Consider the following 15,611-nt stretch of genomic DNA (forward strand, 5'->3'; position numbering starts at 1 on the left):
TCAGCTATTCTGCCAGCTACAAACCCTAAGCATGGCATCAGGAGTGGAGCAGAGCGTGGTGGCAAGGAGTTCTGCTAACACATGTTTGATGCTGATGACTTTCCCAGTGCCATGCCAGGAAAGAGGAAGAGGGAGGGACATCTGCTTCCAGGCAAATGTGTTTATGACTGGGATGTGCTCCCTCCTAAATAATCTGCATCTCATTATCTGAATCTTGGCAGAACACTGGCTTGCCTGGAGAGAACACCTTCTTTCCCGGGAGTATAAAACCCTCCCCTGCGCTTGCCTGTCACTGCACTCCGGCTGCAGCGCATGAGGTGCCTTATCACCACGGCCATCATCACCTCCTCACGTGAGACCATAATTAGACCTTTTACCTCTGGGCAGGCTCCTGCAAATTTGTAGCTCTGCGGCATTTAATCTGCAATCAAACCAGGAAGCTGAAGGAAGTCCGGGTGCAAGACCTGTTAGTCAGCCGCTGGGTCTGAGCTGGATTGCCCAAAGCGCCTGCCCTTCAGGAGCTCTCTGGCAAAGCGGCTGGGTCACAATGAGGCATGACTGAGTGCCCGGCTATTTAGAACACATGACAAGAGGCACCTAGAGTGGCTGGTTAGATCCCAGCTGTGCCTCACTTCCCCACTTCTCCTCTCAGGTCCTCTTGGGGAGGATCTCAGCTGGACACAACCGGCAGCCAGCCAGTTACTCCTGGACCATTTTGGACAAGCATCCAGAAGAGAGGTGAGTGCTCTGGGTTGGGGCCGTTCCCTTTGCCCTCGCGCTACAGTTGGGCAGAGGAGGTCTGTCCATGCCCAGGAGGGCACAGGGGGGAAAGGCTCGTTCCTCCAGCCTCATCCGAACCTCCTTCTGGGCCACCTTCTGGCTTCAGATCCCAAAAGAACCTGCACTCATAGAATTCTGGAGTTGGAAGGGAGCATCAAGGAAAGGATCCTCCGAAAAGGATCTCGGAGTCTTGGTAGACCACAGACTTGACATGAGTCAGCAGTGTGATGCAGCAGCTAAAAAAGCCAATGCAATTCTGGGCTGCATCAATAGGAGTATAGCATCTAGATCTAGGGAAGTAATAGGACCACTGTATTCTGCTCTGGTCAGACCTCACCTGGAGTACTGTGTCCAGTTCTGGGCACCACAGTTCAAGAAGGATACTGACAAGCTGGAACGTGTCCAGAAGAGGGCAATCAAAATGGTCAAAGGCCTGGAAACGATGCCTTATGAGGAATGGCTTAGGGAGCTGGGTATGTTTAGCCTGGAGAAGAGAAGGTTAAGGGGTGATATGATAGCCATGTTCAAATATATGAAAGGATGTCATATGGAGGAGGGAGAAAGATTGTTTTCTGCTGCTCCAGAGAAGCAGACACGGAACAATGGATTCAAACTTCAAGAAATAAGATTCCACCTCAACATTAGGAAGAACTTCCTGACAGTAAGAGCTGTTCGGCAGTGGAATTTGCTACCAAGGAGTGTGGTGGAGTCTCCTTCTTTGGAGGTCTTTAAGCAGAGGCTTGACAGGCATATGTCAAGAATGCTTTGATGGCGTTTCCTGCTTGGCAGGGGGTTGGACTGGGTGGCCCTTGTGGTCTCTTCCAACTCTATGATTCTATGATTCTACCTCCAATGAAGAAGAGTCCACTGCTTTTCAATGAAACAGGGCTCAAAACCAGAGGGGTTTGGTCATAGCTTGAAGGTGGAGGTATTGTGTAATGTGACTCCTCCTCCATTCAGCCTTTGGCCCTTGCCGGTGCTGGTTTACTCCTAAGCAGCCCCTGCAGCAGGAGGGGCCCAAATGGTTCTCCCTGCACTGATTCTCTGTGAAGCCCAGAGATGGGGGAGGCTGGCCGCTGGGGCTGCTGGGAGTTGGGAGTCCCATGGTCACATAGTCACTTTGGTGGGACATCTGTCAGTGGCCTTGAGCAGAGCTTTTTTCTGGGGGTACGCAGGGGGACGCATACCCCTAAACATTTTGTGAATCTAAGTTTGCCTCATTGAGGGGCAGTATTTCAATAGGAGTAGGAAATTGAGAGTACCCCTAAACATTTTTTTAAAGGAAAAAAAGCACTGGCCTTGAGACATATGTAAAAAGCAGTTTGCTAATAATTATAAACACGCATGCACAGTGTTCGCTCCCAAGTCTGGCCCATCTTGTGACCTGTGGTAATTCTGTTAATCCTCTAGCGACCACATCCTCTTCCTTGATTACAAAAACAGTTCCATGTACTCTTTGCATCTTTATATCTCATCTTCTCTGCTGATAAACAGACCTACCGTAATTCTTAATCTCTTCCTCTTCCTTTTGACACACTAGGAAACCATTCTGCCGATCTCTCTTATCTTGTTTGTTGCTTTACCTCCATGGTGCCTTTGCACCATGAGCAACATTTTCTTTCGAGCCCTTAGCTGTGATTCCTGCATTGCAGGGGGTTGGACTAGATGGCCTGTTGGGTCCCTCCCAATGACGCCATTATATGGTCATCATGTGCTTCTCTTTCATAGAATCGTAGACCTGTAGTGTTGGAAGGGATCAACTCCTTCAATGGTGGCCTCCCTCAATGGGGTGTCTGGTTGGCCATTGTGGAAAACAGGATGTGCTGAATTAGGTGGGTCGCCCCCTTCCTTTGATCTGATCCAACTGCAACCAGCCTCTTCTTATGAGGAGGCTCTTAGCATGGGAGAAGGATGGCCTGCGCTGCTCACCTGACCTCTCTCCAGCTGAGCCGCTGCTGCATCTTGGGATGGAGGGACGAGGATGGCGCAGTGCAAATGCTTCAGCAAGATTCGCTCTGCTGGCCCATTTGCACCTCACCCCTCCCCTCCTCCATTCCAGAATCCAACAGCCACTCAGCTGGCAGCCCCACCAAGGAGCTATGCTAACGGGAAAAAGTGCTGCTGTTTCCCCAGCGGATGTTCTGGCCTCCAGCCACCAGCACAAGCTCAGGTGTGCTTGCTCTCAAAGGCACTCGGCAGGTTTGTCTGTGCCCTGGAATTGTGGTAATTAGGATGATTAGGAGAATTCTAATGACAAGGATGTTGACGTTGTTGTCCTCGTGGTGTCCAAATTGCTTTGCTCACTCAAACCCACAACCTTGTCAAACGGGTCCCTGTTATTTCTGCGGCACAGCACAGGAGGGATCTGAACCCAGGTCCACCAGCATTGCCCACTCTCTTAGGGGCGCCCCGCATGAGGCTTATATGGGGGGAGGGGGAAAGAGACACCTAAAGGGAGGCAGCATTTCACATTGACTCCCCCCCCCCAACTAACCCTCAACTCCAGGCAGCTGGTGCGTCAGTGGCAGAGGGGGCTCCTGAGGGGCAGGGGGGGTCCCAGGGCAGGTTTGCAGCACAGCCTCCAAGTAGCAGCCTTAGATCCAGGCTGTTGGTCCCTCTAGCTCAGCGCTGTCCACTTTTCTCTTTTCATTTCCTGAGCCACCTCTTTCTCCAAGGTGGCAGCATGCGTAGTTCTCCCCCTCCACTGTTCATCCCCAACAACCCCGTGAGGTAGGTTAGGCTGTGAGCAGCGTTGGACTTTGGGCTCTCAAATTTCAGCGGCGTCATTTGTGCTGCCAATATTGGGTGCCCCTCCACCTCTTGCCTTCCATTCTGCCCCATAGTTGTGGTGCCCCTGAGGCTCTGCACCCACGGCAGCCAAAGTGACGCACATTCATTCCCCTAAATCTGCCTCTGCTGAGAGGTGGTGACTGGCCCAGGCTCACCCCGGGAGACCCATGGCCGAGGGGGGCTAAAGGTAAATTAATAAAAATTATTATTATTATTATTATTATTATTATTATTAATAATAATAATAATATACCGATATTCCTCTTCACTTACGCCATGGAAGTATTCCACTTCAATCAGGCCTTCAATTTAAGGACTTTTAAATGTTATACTGTTAATATAATAAATAGAATATAATTAATACAATGGTGGTGGGTGCAAAGGGGTGTCCAGTGGAAAGGAGGCAGAACTGGCGTAGATGGGGGGGGGAGTGGCAGGGGTCCCTAGAGAGGGGAAACGTCCTCTCGTGAAAAAGGCATTTAGGCTGCTTTGGAAGAGCAGAGGGGGTTACAGCCGGACCTGCCCCGCTGTGGGGCAAGTGGGGTGGCGGCAGGCAGGGCCTTTGCACATGGGCCGGGGAGGCCTTGTTGGTCGGCAGGGCCCCCTCCCCTCCCCTCCCACGCTCTTCGTTCTCTCTCCCGAAGGAGGCAGGCGGGCGGGGGGGGGGGCGCCTCCGCCCGGGGTGGCGGCGCCCGCAGAGCCGAGGCGCCCGAGGCAGTAAGCTTAGTGGGGATGGATTTCCCTGGCTGGGGGGCTCCTCTCCCCCACCTGCTTAAGGGGGCTGTGCAGGCTGTGGGCGCCCCCGCTAAAGCCATGAGAACGATCCCCTTCCCTTGGGCCGGGGTCTCTACCGGCCAGCCCTCGCCCGCCCGCCCGCCCGTCCTCGCGCTCGGCGGGTCCCTTCAACCGCCACGAACTGCCAGGGATGCTTGAGCTGCGCGCCCTGCATTGCACGGGGCTGGACTGGACGAGCCGGAGCCGGAGCCGGAGCCGGAGTGTCCCTTCCTCCCAAGCCCCAACAGGCTGGCTAACCATTAACCGGCCCGCCAGCGCCGCCCCCAGTCGCCGGGCAGGGAGGCCGGCGGGGCGGGTCTCGGGGCGGGCGGCTCGCCCTGGCTCCTCTGCCCTGGCTCTTCTCACCTGCTGGCGAGGCGAGGCGAGGCGAGGCGCGCCCAGAGGGAGGGAGGGAGGGAGGGAGGGAGGCGGCCGTCGGTCCGGCGGGGCGCGCTGACTACTCCGCTTCTAGACGCGGAGCGAGCGAGCCGCCCGGAGCCGGAGCTCAACGCGCCCCGGAGCCGCCCGAGGTGGCTGGGGGGAGAGGCGGCGGGTGAGGCATCTGCGGAACTGCCGCGGGAAGGAGCAGAGGGACCCTCTTTCCGGGGAGGGGGCAGATGCCCGAGGGGTGTGGGTGTGTGGTGTGGAGGCTGTACAACAGCAGCAACTTCTCCCCCCGTGGGCACCTTCTCTCCCTCTTTGCAGCAGCTTAAAAGAGCATTTAGCCCCATCAACTGGAGAGCCTTCTCTGCAAGGCGCACCTGAAGACGAGCGACCCCTGGCACGCGATCAGGCCCTTGGGGCTTGACCTGCTCTTCACCCTTCCGGCATTTTCTCTATTTTGAGATTTCCCCTTCAATGTTCGTTGTATTCCAACTGCCCCAAAAGAGCTGATGTGGAGAAGGCATTTTCCAAATGTAGGGTTGAAAAAACGGTGACTGCGCAGGAACAGGAGAGCCAGTTTGGTTTGCTCCCTGCAGCCCCTCTCCTCCTCCAATTCTGCCTTGAATTCTAGTTGGGCCCTCCCCGCCCCCAAAATTACTCCATCCTCATTCAGCTCCCTTTAGAGTTTAGGGAGGAGGCAGAATCTAACTGCCAGACCACATCACTGAGCCCAAGACCCCCCCTCCCTTAACCAGAGTAGCCTCTCACTTCTACCGCTTCTCTTCCACAGGATCTGGCCCTCCAGAGCCAAGAGGCCTGGTGACCGAGAGGCCAGCCACCCAGGATCCATTGGGGGCCCAGAGCAGCCCCCCTGGGAAGGCCCTAGGATGGGTCTGCGAGAGTCGCCCTACTCCAACCGCGTCCTGGGGGCCATGGACTCTGCGCTGCGGCACATCCTCTTTCCCAGCTATTGGCTGCTCAACCAGTTGCTGGCCTTGCAGCAGACCACCCAGGAGAAGCAAGAACACCAGCATGGGCCCCCCTACGCCCTGCAGGCGGTGGGCAAGGGGGTCGTCTTGGTGCCCCTGCTGCTCCTCTCTGCCCCTTTCTCGCTGCTGGCCTTCCTGCTGTGGCTGCCCCTGCAGGCTGCCCGCCGCCCCTTCGCCTACCAACACACGCCAAGCCAGGCCCCGCCAGACGAGTGGGTGCTCCCCGGCCCGGCAAAGACCTTCAGTGTGGTCAGCGGCAACCTCTGCCTGCTTCCTGTTGGCTTGGCCAAGTTCAGCAACCTGTCGCGGACGCAGTGGCGTGCCAAGCACATCGGTCAGGCGCTGGCGCAGGCGGCCTCCGGCTCCCCACAGTCTCATGAGCCAGGCCCCCGGGGGGACTTCCAGAACGGCTTCAGCCCCTCGGGCGTGAGGAAGTACGGGGCCATGGAGGCCAGCCCCCCACGGTCTAGCCAGGGCTCCCCTCAGCTCAGCGGGGATGTGGTACTTGAGATGCCCCTCGAAGAGGAAGGAGCGGCTGCTGCGTCACCCTCGGAGATCACGACCCAGTTCCCCCTCTACGCAGACTTTGTGTGCCTGCAGGAGGTCTTTGACCAGCAGGCCTCAAGGCAGGTGCGCCATTTCCTCGCCCCCTTCTATGAGCACATCATCTATGATGTGGGCACCCTCGGGCTGGTGGGCTGCTCAGCCTTGAAGCTCCTGAACAGCGGGCTCTTCCTGGCCAGCCGCTACCCAGTCCTGGCTGTGCAGTACCACTGCTACCCCAACGGCACTGGCGAGGACGCCTTCTCTGCCAAAGGACTGCTCTGTGTGCAGGTGAGAGGCGGGCGGGCGGGGGGGCGGGGCTCCTTGGCTTGCTTGCTTGCTTGCTTGTTTATTTACAACAATATTTCCATACCGCTATGTCATAGAAATATATCATAAGCATAAAAAACAAGAATTAAAAACAAACATCAGTAGACCATTGTGGGGGATGTTCTCTCAACTGCCTACATAGACCTGGCAGAATAGAAAAAAATTCAGCAGGTATTTAAAAGTTGAAACGGAAGGTGCCTGCTGAATCTCTAGTGCCAGGGAGTTCCACAGGACCGGGCCCATGACACTAAAGGCTCAGTATCTCGTTGTCAAACAAGCCTCGCCAACTCCCCCAATGACCCTCCAGATGATCTCAGTAACCAAGCTAGGATATGAGGGTTCAGACAGGACCCTAGTTGTTCAGGGATTTGTAAATTAATACAAAAAGCTTGATGTCTGGGTTTGGACTAGATGACCCTTGGGGGTTCCTTCCCCCTCTACACTGAGCTAGACAGACCTACATTTGGCTTCTGATAAGGCAGCCCCCCATGTTGCTCTCAAGGAGGGAAGCCCTCCTGCTGCCTGCCTACCTGCCTGCCTCTTCTCCCCTCCCTCCCTCCCTCCCTCCTAAAAGCAGGACTCCTGCTTCTCAATTGTGGGACCCACAGCTAATGCTGAACCCTAGCAATGCCGCTGGCACAGAAGGAAATGACATGGGAGGGGCCATTTCACTTCTGGAGGGCCGAGCTGGGTGCAGAAGGGCTGCTGCTGCTGCTGCGCCTGCTGCCCCCTGGGCGGCCTTGATGGTGCTGTTGCGTTGGCAGGAGTCTTTGCGTAGGAAGGTTGGCAGTAACTGTGCCCTTGCTGCTGCTCCTGTACTTCCCATGGCAGCAGGGATGTGGCTGGCTTAGGTGCAGCCAGCCACCTACAAAGAGAGCTTGTCACTTTGCTGCCATTTTCTGGTCAGCATGGGAACCCAGAACTGGGAGGAGGAGGGGCAAGGGAGTCAAGGAATTGCCTGGGGAGCAGCCCTCCTTCCCTCCCTTGGCTCCGCGGGAGGGCTTCTCTCCACCATGGTGCATTTAAAGCACATGGCTTCCCAAAGAGACATGGGCGTACCCAGCAAGGGGCAGGGGGGCAGCTGCCCCCCCTAGAAGCAAAAAAAATTACCGTATTTTACGGACCATAACCCGCACTTTTTCCCTCCGAAAACTGAAGGGGAAAAGTCGCTGCGGGTTATGGAAATCAGGCTGTTTTCACCCCCTCTGCAGCTGCAGCCAGCGACAGGAACGTGGGATGGGGGAGGAGCAGCCTGAGCTGGGGGGCGGACAGGAGCTCCATCCTTCCTTCCATCCTTCCTCCCCCCCTCTTTCTTTCTTCCTTTTCCCCCCTCTCCCTCCCTCCCTTCTCTCTCTCTCTCACCCCTTCCTTCTTTCTTTCCTTCTTTCCTTCTTTCCTTCTTTCCTTCCTTCTCTCTCTTCCTTCCCTCCCTCCCTCCTTCCCTTTCTCTTCCCCTCTCTTGCCTCCCCCTAGTTTTGATCCTGGGTACGCCCGTGCACAGAGAATTCTGGGAACTGTGGTTTACCCCCTCACAGAGCTACAGTTCTCAACACCCTTAACAGATTGCGGTTGTGAAGCCATGCGCTTCAAACATACGGTGTGCATGCAGTCAAAGATGAGAGAGTCCTTGAGCGTGCTTTCTCTTGCAGCTGGGCAACCGCAATGAGCTCTCCTGATTTCATGGCAATCCTCCCCCCTGCCGGGAGATGGATCTCTGTGCTCAGCAGGTGCCCTTGGGAGGTGCAGAGCCAGAATGGGTCTCCTAGCCAAACACCAGGAACTGGTAGCATCCCCCACCCCACCTCACACCCTAAAGACCCATTCCAGGGGGAAAAATTCTCCACTGGTCTGAGGATTTCCTGGCCCTGCCCTCCACATCCCTCCCTGCCTCCCTGCCCGAAATCGAAAATCACTCTGTTTGTCCAAGATTTGCACTCTCTCCAGCCCTTGGCAAACATTAACTGGAAGACCAAGCTGAACCTGATCAGGAAGTTGCTCCAGGGTGCGGATGGGTGCATGTGCGGAAGCTGCAAAAGAAAAAGCGGTTCTGTTTCCTGACTTTGGGGTTCCCTTACAGCAGCCCCAGAGTTAGCACAAGGCGCATTTGAGTGAGGGTCCTCAGAAGCATGGGGCTGGGGGCTGCCTGTGCCTTCTGCAGATTCTTCCCTCATTTAGAGGAGGCAATTGTTCGCCAGGAGGTCTCTAAGGAGTGAGGCTGGGTGGGGGTGGGGGTCTCCTGAGGGCTGGAGCATGGACCAAGATGGTCTTGGGGCTGCTTGCTGGAATCTGTTTTCTCCCCGGAGTGCCTTTCCCTTGGTGATGCTTGGCCTGCCATTTTTCCTCTGTGTCTCAGGTGCAACTGGGAGCTTCTCAAGGGCAAAGGATTGTGGGGTACCTGAACTGCACCCACATGCACGCTCCAGAAGGTAAGTGTAGGGTGGGGAGAGGGTATCTTCTCCCTCTCTCACATTACACTATATATAACATAACTTGTGGGCATCCAATGAAGCTGCCTGTTGGAAGAGGGTTTGAGCATCTCACACTGATCCTGGTCTGACTGCACTGGCTACCCATTAGTTTCTGGGCCCAATTCAAAGTGCTGGTTTTGACCTATAAAGCCTTACGGCTCAGGACCGCAATAACTCAAAGACCTGGACCTTGAGATCATCTTCTGAGGCCCTCCGTTGTGTGCCCCCTCCTCAAGAGGTTCGGAGGGTGGCAACAGAAGAACGGGGCCTTCTCTGCAGTGGCTCCCCATCTGTGGAATGCTCTTCCTAAAGAAGTTTGCCAGGCGCCTTCATTATACACCTTTAGGCACCAGGCAAAAATGTCCCTCTTTAACCAGGCTTTTGGTTGATTTGATCGACATCCTATGCCCTTTTAAAATGTGTTGGGGGTTGTTGGGTTGTTGTCTTTATTTTGATTATGTACTTTGTGATTTTTATATTCTGGTTTTATCCTGCCCTGAACTGCCCTGAGACCTGCGGGTGTAAATTCAATGAATAGTAATAATAATAATAAGAAGAAGATTCAGGATGGATGAAAGTCCTCCTTCAACTATGGCACTCGCTCCCCCAGGAGGCAGGGATGAAAGAGGAGTAGACAGATTCATGGGGGAAGAGAAGGCAAGGGGCGGCTCCCAGCCAGGAAGGCTCTGCTCTGCCACCACAGTTGGAGGCAGCAATACTTCTCCTCACCAGTTGCTGGAAACTGCAGGAAGGGAGAGTCGCTCTTGTGCTCGGATCCTGCTTCCTAGTTTCCCGTGGGGGCACCTGGTTGCTGGTCTGGATGGACCATAGGCCTGATCCAGCAGGCTCTTAGGGTCTTGTGTGCTTGCCCCTCCCTGTCTGTCCCCTGGCCTCCTCCTTGGCCAAGTGGAAGGTAGGCTGTGCTCTCCCAACATCCCTGGCAGGAGAGGGAGGGTCAGCCAGCCCTCTCCAGGGGAGCTCTGGACTCTCCACCTCCGCCATGCTTGCTGTGCCCTCTTGGCAGGAGCAGGCCCGGGTGTTGACACCGCCTCCCACTTTCTCCCAGCTGACGCCCAGGTCCGGTACGACCAGCTGACTCTGAGTCTCCTTTGGGCGCAGCAATTCCAGGACGCAAACGCTCAGCCTGGGGACGTAGTGGCCTTTGACATCTACTGCGGGGACCTCAACTTTGACAACTGCTCGACAGGTACGCAGGGAGGTCAGGTGGGTGCCTGGAGGGGGCAGGCAAGGGGGGGTGTCTGAGGATCCCCCCTCACCTGCCCTCCTCCCTCCCCGCTCCTTTCTCCACAGGGGATGCGCTGGAGCAAGTGCATGAGATCTTCAACGTCTACACGGATCCGTGCCGCATCGGACCCCGGAAGGACAAGCCTTGGGCTATCGGTGGGTCTGTGCCCTCCCTCACACAGCATGCCTGCCCCACCTTGGCCTGGGGCTGCTGCTGCCAGAACTTCCTGAGCTCTGGCACCCTGTGGTGCAAGGATGGGTTTTTCTCTCGGGGGGGGGGGCAGGTAGTGGGGCATCATGGCAAGTCAGCTGGGGGTGGGCTGTGCTGCTGGCCTCTTCTCTTCCCAACTTTCCAGCTAGCCCCCCAAGCATGAGCAGGTGGGGGGAGAGTGCAAAAGTGCCACACCTTGAACTGACAGCTGTCTCCCCCCCCCCTTCCAGGCACCCTGATGAATTACCTGAAGATCTATAGCAAGTCTGTGTCGACCCCAAAGCGCATGCAGAAGTGAGGAGCTGAAGTGGGGTGGGGGTGGGGGTGACTTCTGTGGCAGGATTGCTGGACTTGGCAGAGCTGGGAGTGGCAGCTCTTTCTTCCTTTGCTGGGGTGCGGGCAGTGGCAAAATTGACAGGATAAAATTTTTGTTTTGCGGGGGGGGGGACTTTGCACATGGTCTTTTCCATGTTGAGCTGGGCCACCTCCCAATAGGAGCAGGGGGGGGAGCAAGGTGCTGGGTGGGCTTTTCTGGGGGTGTTGGCAGTGGACTCTCAGCAGGAGGTGCCCCAATGCTGGACCCCGCAGGAGGAGGGGCTGCCCTAATTCCCACTCCCCCCCCACTCCTTCCCACCGGACACGTCTTTCCGTTGCCTCGCAGAACCCTGGGGCAGCCCAAGGGACGGCGGAAGTACCTGGCCGGCCCCATCACGGACGACGGGACCCCCGACCCCTCGGTGACCTCGAGCGAGGGGCGGCGCATTGACTACATCCTTTACAGGGAACACCTCAACCCCCTGGAGCTGAAAACGGTGAGCTGGGGGGTCCCAGGCAGAGGGGGGCTTCAATGCTCTCTTGCTCCTGAACTGAGGAGGTGGGTGTGGCAGGGGTGAGGGGAGCCTGGCACGCCGCTCCTGCCCAAGGGGCTCCTGCCTCTGGGCTTGCCCTCCTCTCCACACCTGCCCTGCCCTCATGGTCTCTCTCCGCCTCCCCCCCCCATTTGCTTCCAGGCTCTGGAGAAGTTCTTCTTCATCACTCGCCTGGCCACCTTCTCAGACCACCTGCCAGTGGGCCTGCAACTTCGCCTGACAACACAGCCGGAAGTGTGAACTCTTCCCACGCCAAGCCAGGGAGGCAGAAGCCGGGGGGGGGAGGCATCTGTGAGCAGGAAGACACACCCCCTCCACAGAGCTCAGCAGCGGCAGGATCAGGCCCTGGGCCCAGTTTGAGTGGCGAGGAAGAGATGAGCTTCTCTACAGGGCAGGGTTTCCTGGGGCAAAGGAGGCCTCAGGCCAACCTGGAGATGTGGGAAGGGGCTCCACTGGCAGGCTGCTTCCGCCTGCCAATCTGAGGCCGACCTTCAGGAACCCCATTGCTGCCCCAAGGGCATGCCTGCAATGGCCATAGCCCCCACACCCTCAGCATTTGCAAGCTTTCGAGGGTTTTACCAAACGGGGGCGTAAAAACAAATGTCCTGAGTGACGTGATTGTGACTCGTCCCTCTAAGGGACACATGGAATTTGAGGGGTGACCCTCCTTTGTCAACTCAAGGTGGCCCCACCAAGCGCGAGGGGTGGTGCCTGGGGGGTGGCAGCACCACTCAGGTGGGCGGAAATAGGGGAACCCGGCTGGCATGGGCATGACACCTCTGGGAATGTCATGCTGGTCATTGCCTGCTTCAGGGCTGAAGTTTCCCCACCCCAAACGGTTGTGTTTTCACCCAACAGTTTCTGCTTTGTGAAATGCAGAAGGAGTTCTTAGCACCTCTGTGCCAAAAGTGAGTGCCCACCTGCTCACCTTCATACCTTTCAATAAACTTCGACTCGTTTCTGTGCAATAAACTTCGACTCGTTTCTGTGGCTTTGGAGTGGCCTCTGGCCAGAGACCCAGCAGCTCCCAAGTGCAGGCTAAGATTCGCCACCTGGAGATCCGTGGAGCCCTGAGGCCGGGCTGCACTCGCTGCCGTCCCAAAGAAGCGCAGATCCCTTTGACATTCGCTTGGAGCACTGCAGGTTTAACTGTTTGTAAAAAAAGCAGGCAGACAACTGGGTTAAGACGGCTTCTGCTGAGATGGTTCTGACTGCCGCCAAGATGGCCGGCCTGCCCTGCGTTTCCGTCTTGAGCAGAGCTGCCCCAGTGGCTGCACATGGTCATGTGGAAGGAGACTTATGCGTCTCATGGCGTGAGCAGCTGACCCAGGCAGGGCAGGAGACCCTTGGCTGGAGGCTGCCTGCAGGGGGAGGCTCCTTTGCCTTCTCTGCCACAGACGCTTTGGTTGAGATTCCTGCCTCGCAGGGGGCTAGACTAGAGGACCCTGGAGTATCGCTCAGCTCTGCACTGCTATCATGAGGAAGCGGTCTGTCTACTTGAATTTTAACAAGGAGAAATGTAAAGTACTACACTTGGGCAAAAAAAGAGGCACAAATACAGGATGGGAGACACCTGGCTTGAGAGCAGTACATGTGAAAAGGACCTAGGAGTCTTGGTAGACCACAAACTTGACATGAGTCAGCAGTGTGATGCAGCAGCTAAAAAAGCCAATGCAATTCTGGGCTGCATCAATAGAAGTATAGCATCTAGTTCAAGGGAAGTAATAGTACCACTGTATTCTGCTCTGGTCAGACCTCACCTGGAGTACTGTGTCCAGTTCTGGGCACCACAGTTCAAGAAGGATACTGATAAGCTGGAACGTGTCCAGAAGAGGGCAACCAAAATGGTCAAAGGCCTGGAAACGATGCCTTATGAGGAACGGCTTAGGGAGCTGGGTATGTTTAGCCTGGAAAAGAGAAGGTTAAGGGGTGATATGATAGCCATGTTCAAATATATGAAAGGATGTCATATGGAGGAGGGAGAAAGGTTGTTTTCTGCTGCTCCAGAGAAGCGGACACGGAGCAATGGATTCAAACTACAAGAAAGAAGATTCCACCTAAACATTAGGAAGAACTTCCTGACAGTAAGAGCTGTTCGGCAGTGGAATTTGCTGCCAAGGAGTGTGGTGGAGTCTCCTTCTTTGGAGGTCTTTAAGCAGAGGCTTGACAGGCATATGTCAAGAATGCTTTGATGGTGTTTCCTGCTTGGCAGGGGGTTGGACTGGATGGCCCTTGTGGTCTCTTCCAACTCTACGATTCTGTGATTCTATGATTCTATTATTCTACTTCCTGACAAGTCTGGCCCTTTGGTCTTGCTGAGGGAGGGGAGCGGAGCCAGCTTCAAGTTTCTGGGAGGTCCACTTTGGGACCAGGGTACCATTGAGCCCCTTGTCCCCCCCCACACTTACTTTCTTCCTCAAAACCACCCTCCTCCTCCTCCACGCTGGGCCCTATCCCTTCCCCTCTGCTTCTTTACTTTCTCGAATATTCCTATCCTTTCTTCCCCCACCCCTTTTTTTCACTTGCTGGCTGGCCTTGCCTTCCTGCCTCCGTCAGGCCTGCCTGGCATCACCTTCTCTGCCATTTAGATACTCCTCTCTGTGCCTCTTGCTCCACTCCTGATGCCAACTTGCCCAAAATCATAATGAACCAGGATTCCTGGAGAAGGTCCATCACCTGCAGCAGAGGCATGCCTAGGAGCTGGGTGTGGTGTCAGTGCAGGCGGGGGGGGGGGGGAGGAAGGGATGCAGAAATCCCACTGCTGCTTGGCACCTCTGGGCTGCCGGCTCCTGGAAGGCGGACTGGGGAGGGAGAGCCGGGGGGACGGGGGACACAGCATTTTGCCCTGCTCACAAGCATCTCTCAGGAGATGTGCATGGATCGTGGGATGGAGCACACAACATTTGGGGACGTCCTCCTCAGACCTTTCAGGTTCCCCCCATGGAATCATTGCAGAGAGAAAAACTTGCCTGGGTGGGTTTTCCTTAGGCTCAAACGCCTGGTGTGAAACTGTCTTGGTTGGTGGTCTGCTTCCTTTCATATAAGAGCTCCAATAACATCCTGAGGATGACCGGGGGGGGGGTGTTGAGCAGATATCGTTCCTGTTTGTTGAGCAGATATCATTCCTGTGGCCCAGATGGTGGCCAACCGTTTTCAGGACCCCCTGGTACATTTGCAAGCTAGAGAAAAATGTGGGCACCCCATGCCAGGTGGGCACTGATCTAGGGCAGGGCAGAATTCTGAGTCACTTCAGCAGGAAACCATCTGAGCCTGAGCCTTGCTATGCCAGAGGCAGCTGCTGCTGCATCCTAATAATAATAATAATAATAATAATAATAATAATAATAATAATAATAATAATTTATTATTTATACCCCGCCCATCTGGCTGGGTTTCCCTAGCCACTCTGGGCGGCTTCCAACAGAAACATTAACATACACTAATTTCTTAAACATTAAAAGCCTCCCTAAATAGGGCTGCCTTCAGATGTCTTCTAAAAATCTGGTAGCTCTTTTCCTTTTTGACATCTGATGGGAGGGCATTCCACAGGGCAGGCGCCACCACCGAGAAGGCCCTCTGCCTGGTTCCCTGCAACTTGGCTTCTTGCAATGAGGGAACCGCAAGAAGGCCCTCGGAGCTGGACCTCAGTGTCTGGGCAGAATGATGGAGGTGGAGACGCTCCTTCAGGTATACTGGACCGAGGCCATTTAACTAACTAACTCCCAGCCCAGGCAGCCCTGTCAGGTGCTGCTATGAGAAGCAGTTCCCCAGAGCAGCAGAGTCTCTGGTCTCACTGGTCTTTGCTCTAGAATTCCCCAAGGAAGACAGCGCAGTCACAGCTGAAAAGCGTCCTGCACCCTTTAAGGTGCCAGGAGGACGGAAACCGTTTGCCACCAGTCAGCGTTTGCAGAAGGAGACCAATCTCCTGGGGCAACAGAGGAAACCGGGGGATTTTTAACTTCCTCTGGGTTGACTACTCTTATTCAACAACTTAAATCTTTATGAGGACAACTATAATAAAGTATGGAAAGAAATTTTAAGAAATATGGAACAAATTACATCTTTCCCTGTGGGGAAGAATTTCAGTAATAAAAACAAACGTGTTACCCAAAAGGATGTTTCTATTCCAAACACTAGCCATTCTTGGAGGTAGGAACTGCTTTAAAGAATGGGGAAAGTTTGGAAAACTCAGCAATGGCCAGAGGATTGGAGAAGATCAGTCTACATC

General features: G+C 55.2%; 1 protein-coding gene across 2 annotated transcripts; it reads left to right on the forward strand.

Annotated features, from left to right (window-relative positions):
• Positions 1-312: 312 nt before the first annotated feature.
• LOC118089761 (sphingomyelin phosphodiesterase 5) lies at positions 313-13,072 on the forward strand. 2 transcript variants are annotated; one of them, XM_035124633.2, is made up of 8 exons: positions 313-738; positions 5,519-6,551; positions 8,944-9,016; positions 10,125-10,265; positions 10,370-10,459; positions 10,745-10,808; positions 11,176-11,326; positions 11,525-13,072. In XM_035124633.2, exons 2-8 carry the CDS (start codon positions 5,616-5,618, stop codon positions 11,621-11,623), a joined length of 1,554 nt encoding a protein of 517 aa, XP_034980524.1. In that variant the 5' UTR covers positions 313-738; positions 5,519-5,615; the 3' UTR covers positions 11,624-13,072. The 2 variants fall into 2 exon arrangements, with proteins under 2 accessions (XP_034980524.1, XP_060133517.1); XM_060277534.1 differs by lacking the exon at positions 313-738 and adding an exon at positions 4,795-4,897.
• The last annotated feature ends 2,539 nt before the right edge of the window (positions 13,073-15,611 follow it).

The sequence above is a fragment of the Zootoca vivipara genome, chromosome 8 (genome assembly GCF_963506605.1).
Source record: "Zootoca vivipara chromosome 8, rZooViv1.1, whole genome shotgun sequence".
Classification (NCBI taxonomy): Eukaryota; Metazoa; Chordata; class Lepidosauria; order Squamata; family Lacertidae; genus Zootoca; species Zootoca vivipara.

Coding starts and splice junctions, on each gene's coding strand:
- LOC118089761 (XM_035124633.2), top strand. CDS start 5,616: ATGGGTCTGCGAGAGTCGCCCTACTCCAACCGCGTCCTGGGGGCCATG. Junction 9,017..10,124: donor CCACATGCACGCTCCAGAAG/GTAAGTGTAGGG, acceptor ACTTTCTCCCAG/CTGACGCCCAGGTCCGGTAC. Junction 10,809..11,175: donor ACCCCAAAGCGCATGCAGAA/GTGAGGAGCTGA, acceptor GTTGCCTCGCAG/AACCCTGGGGCAGCCCAAGG.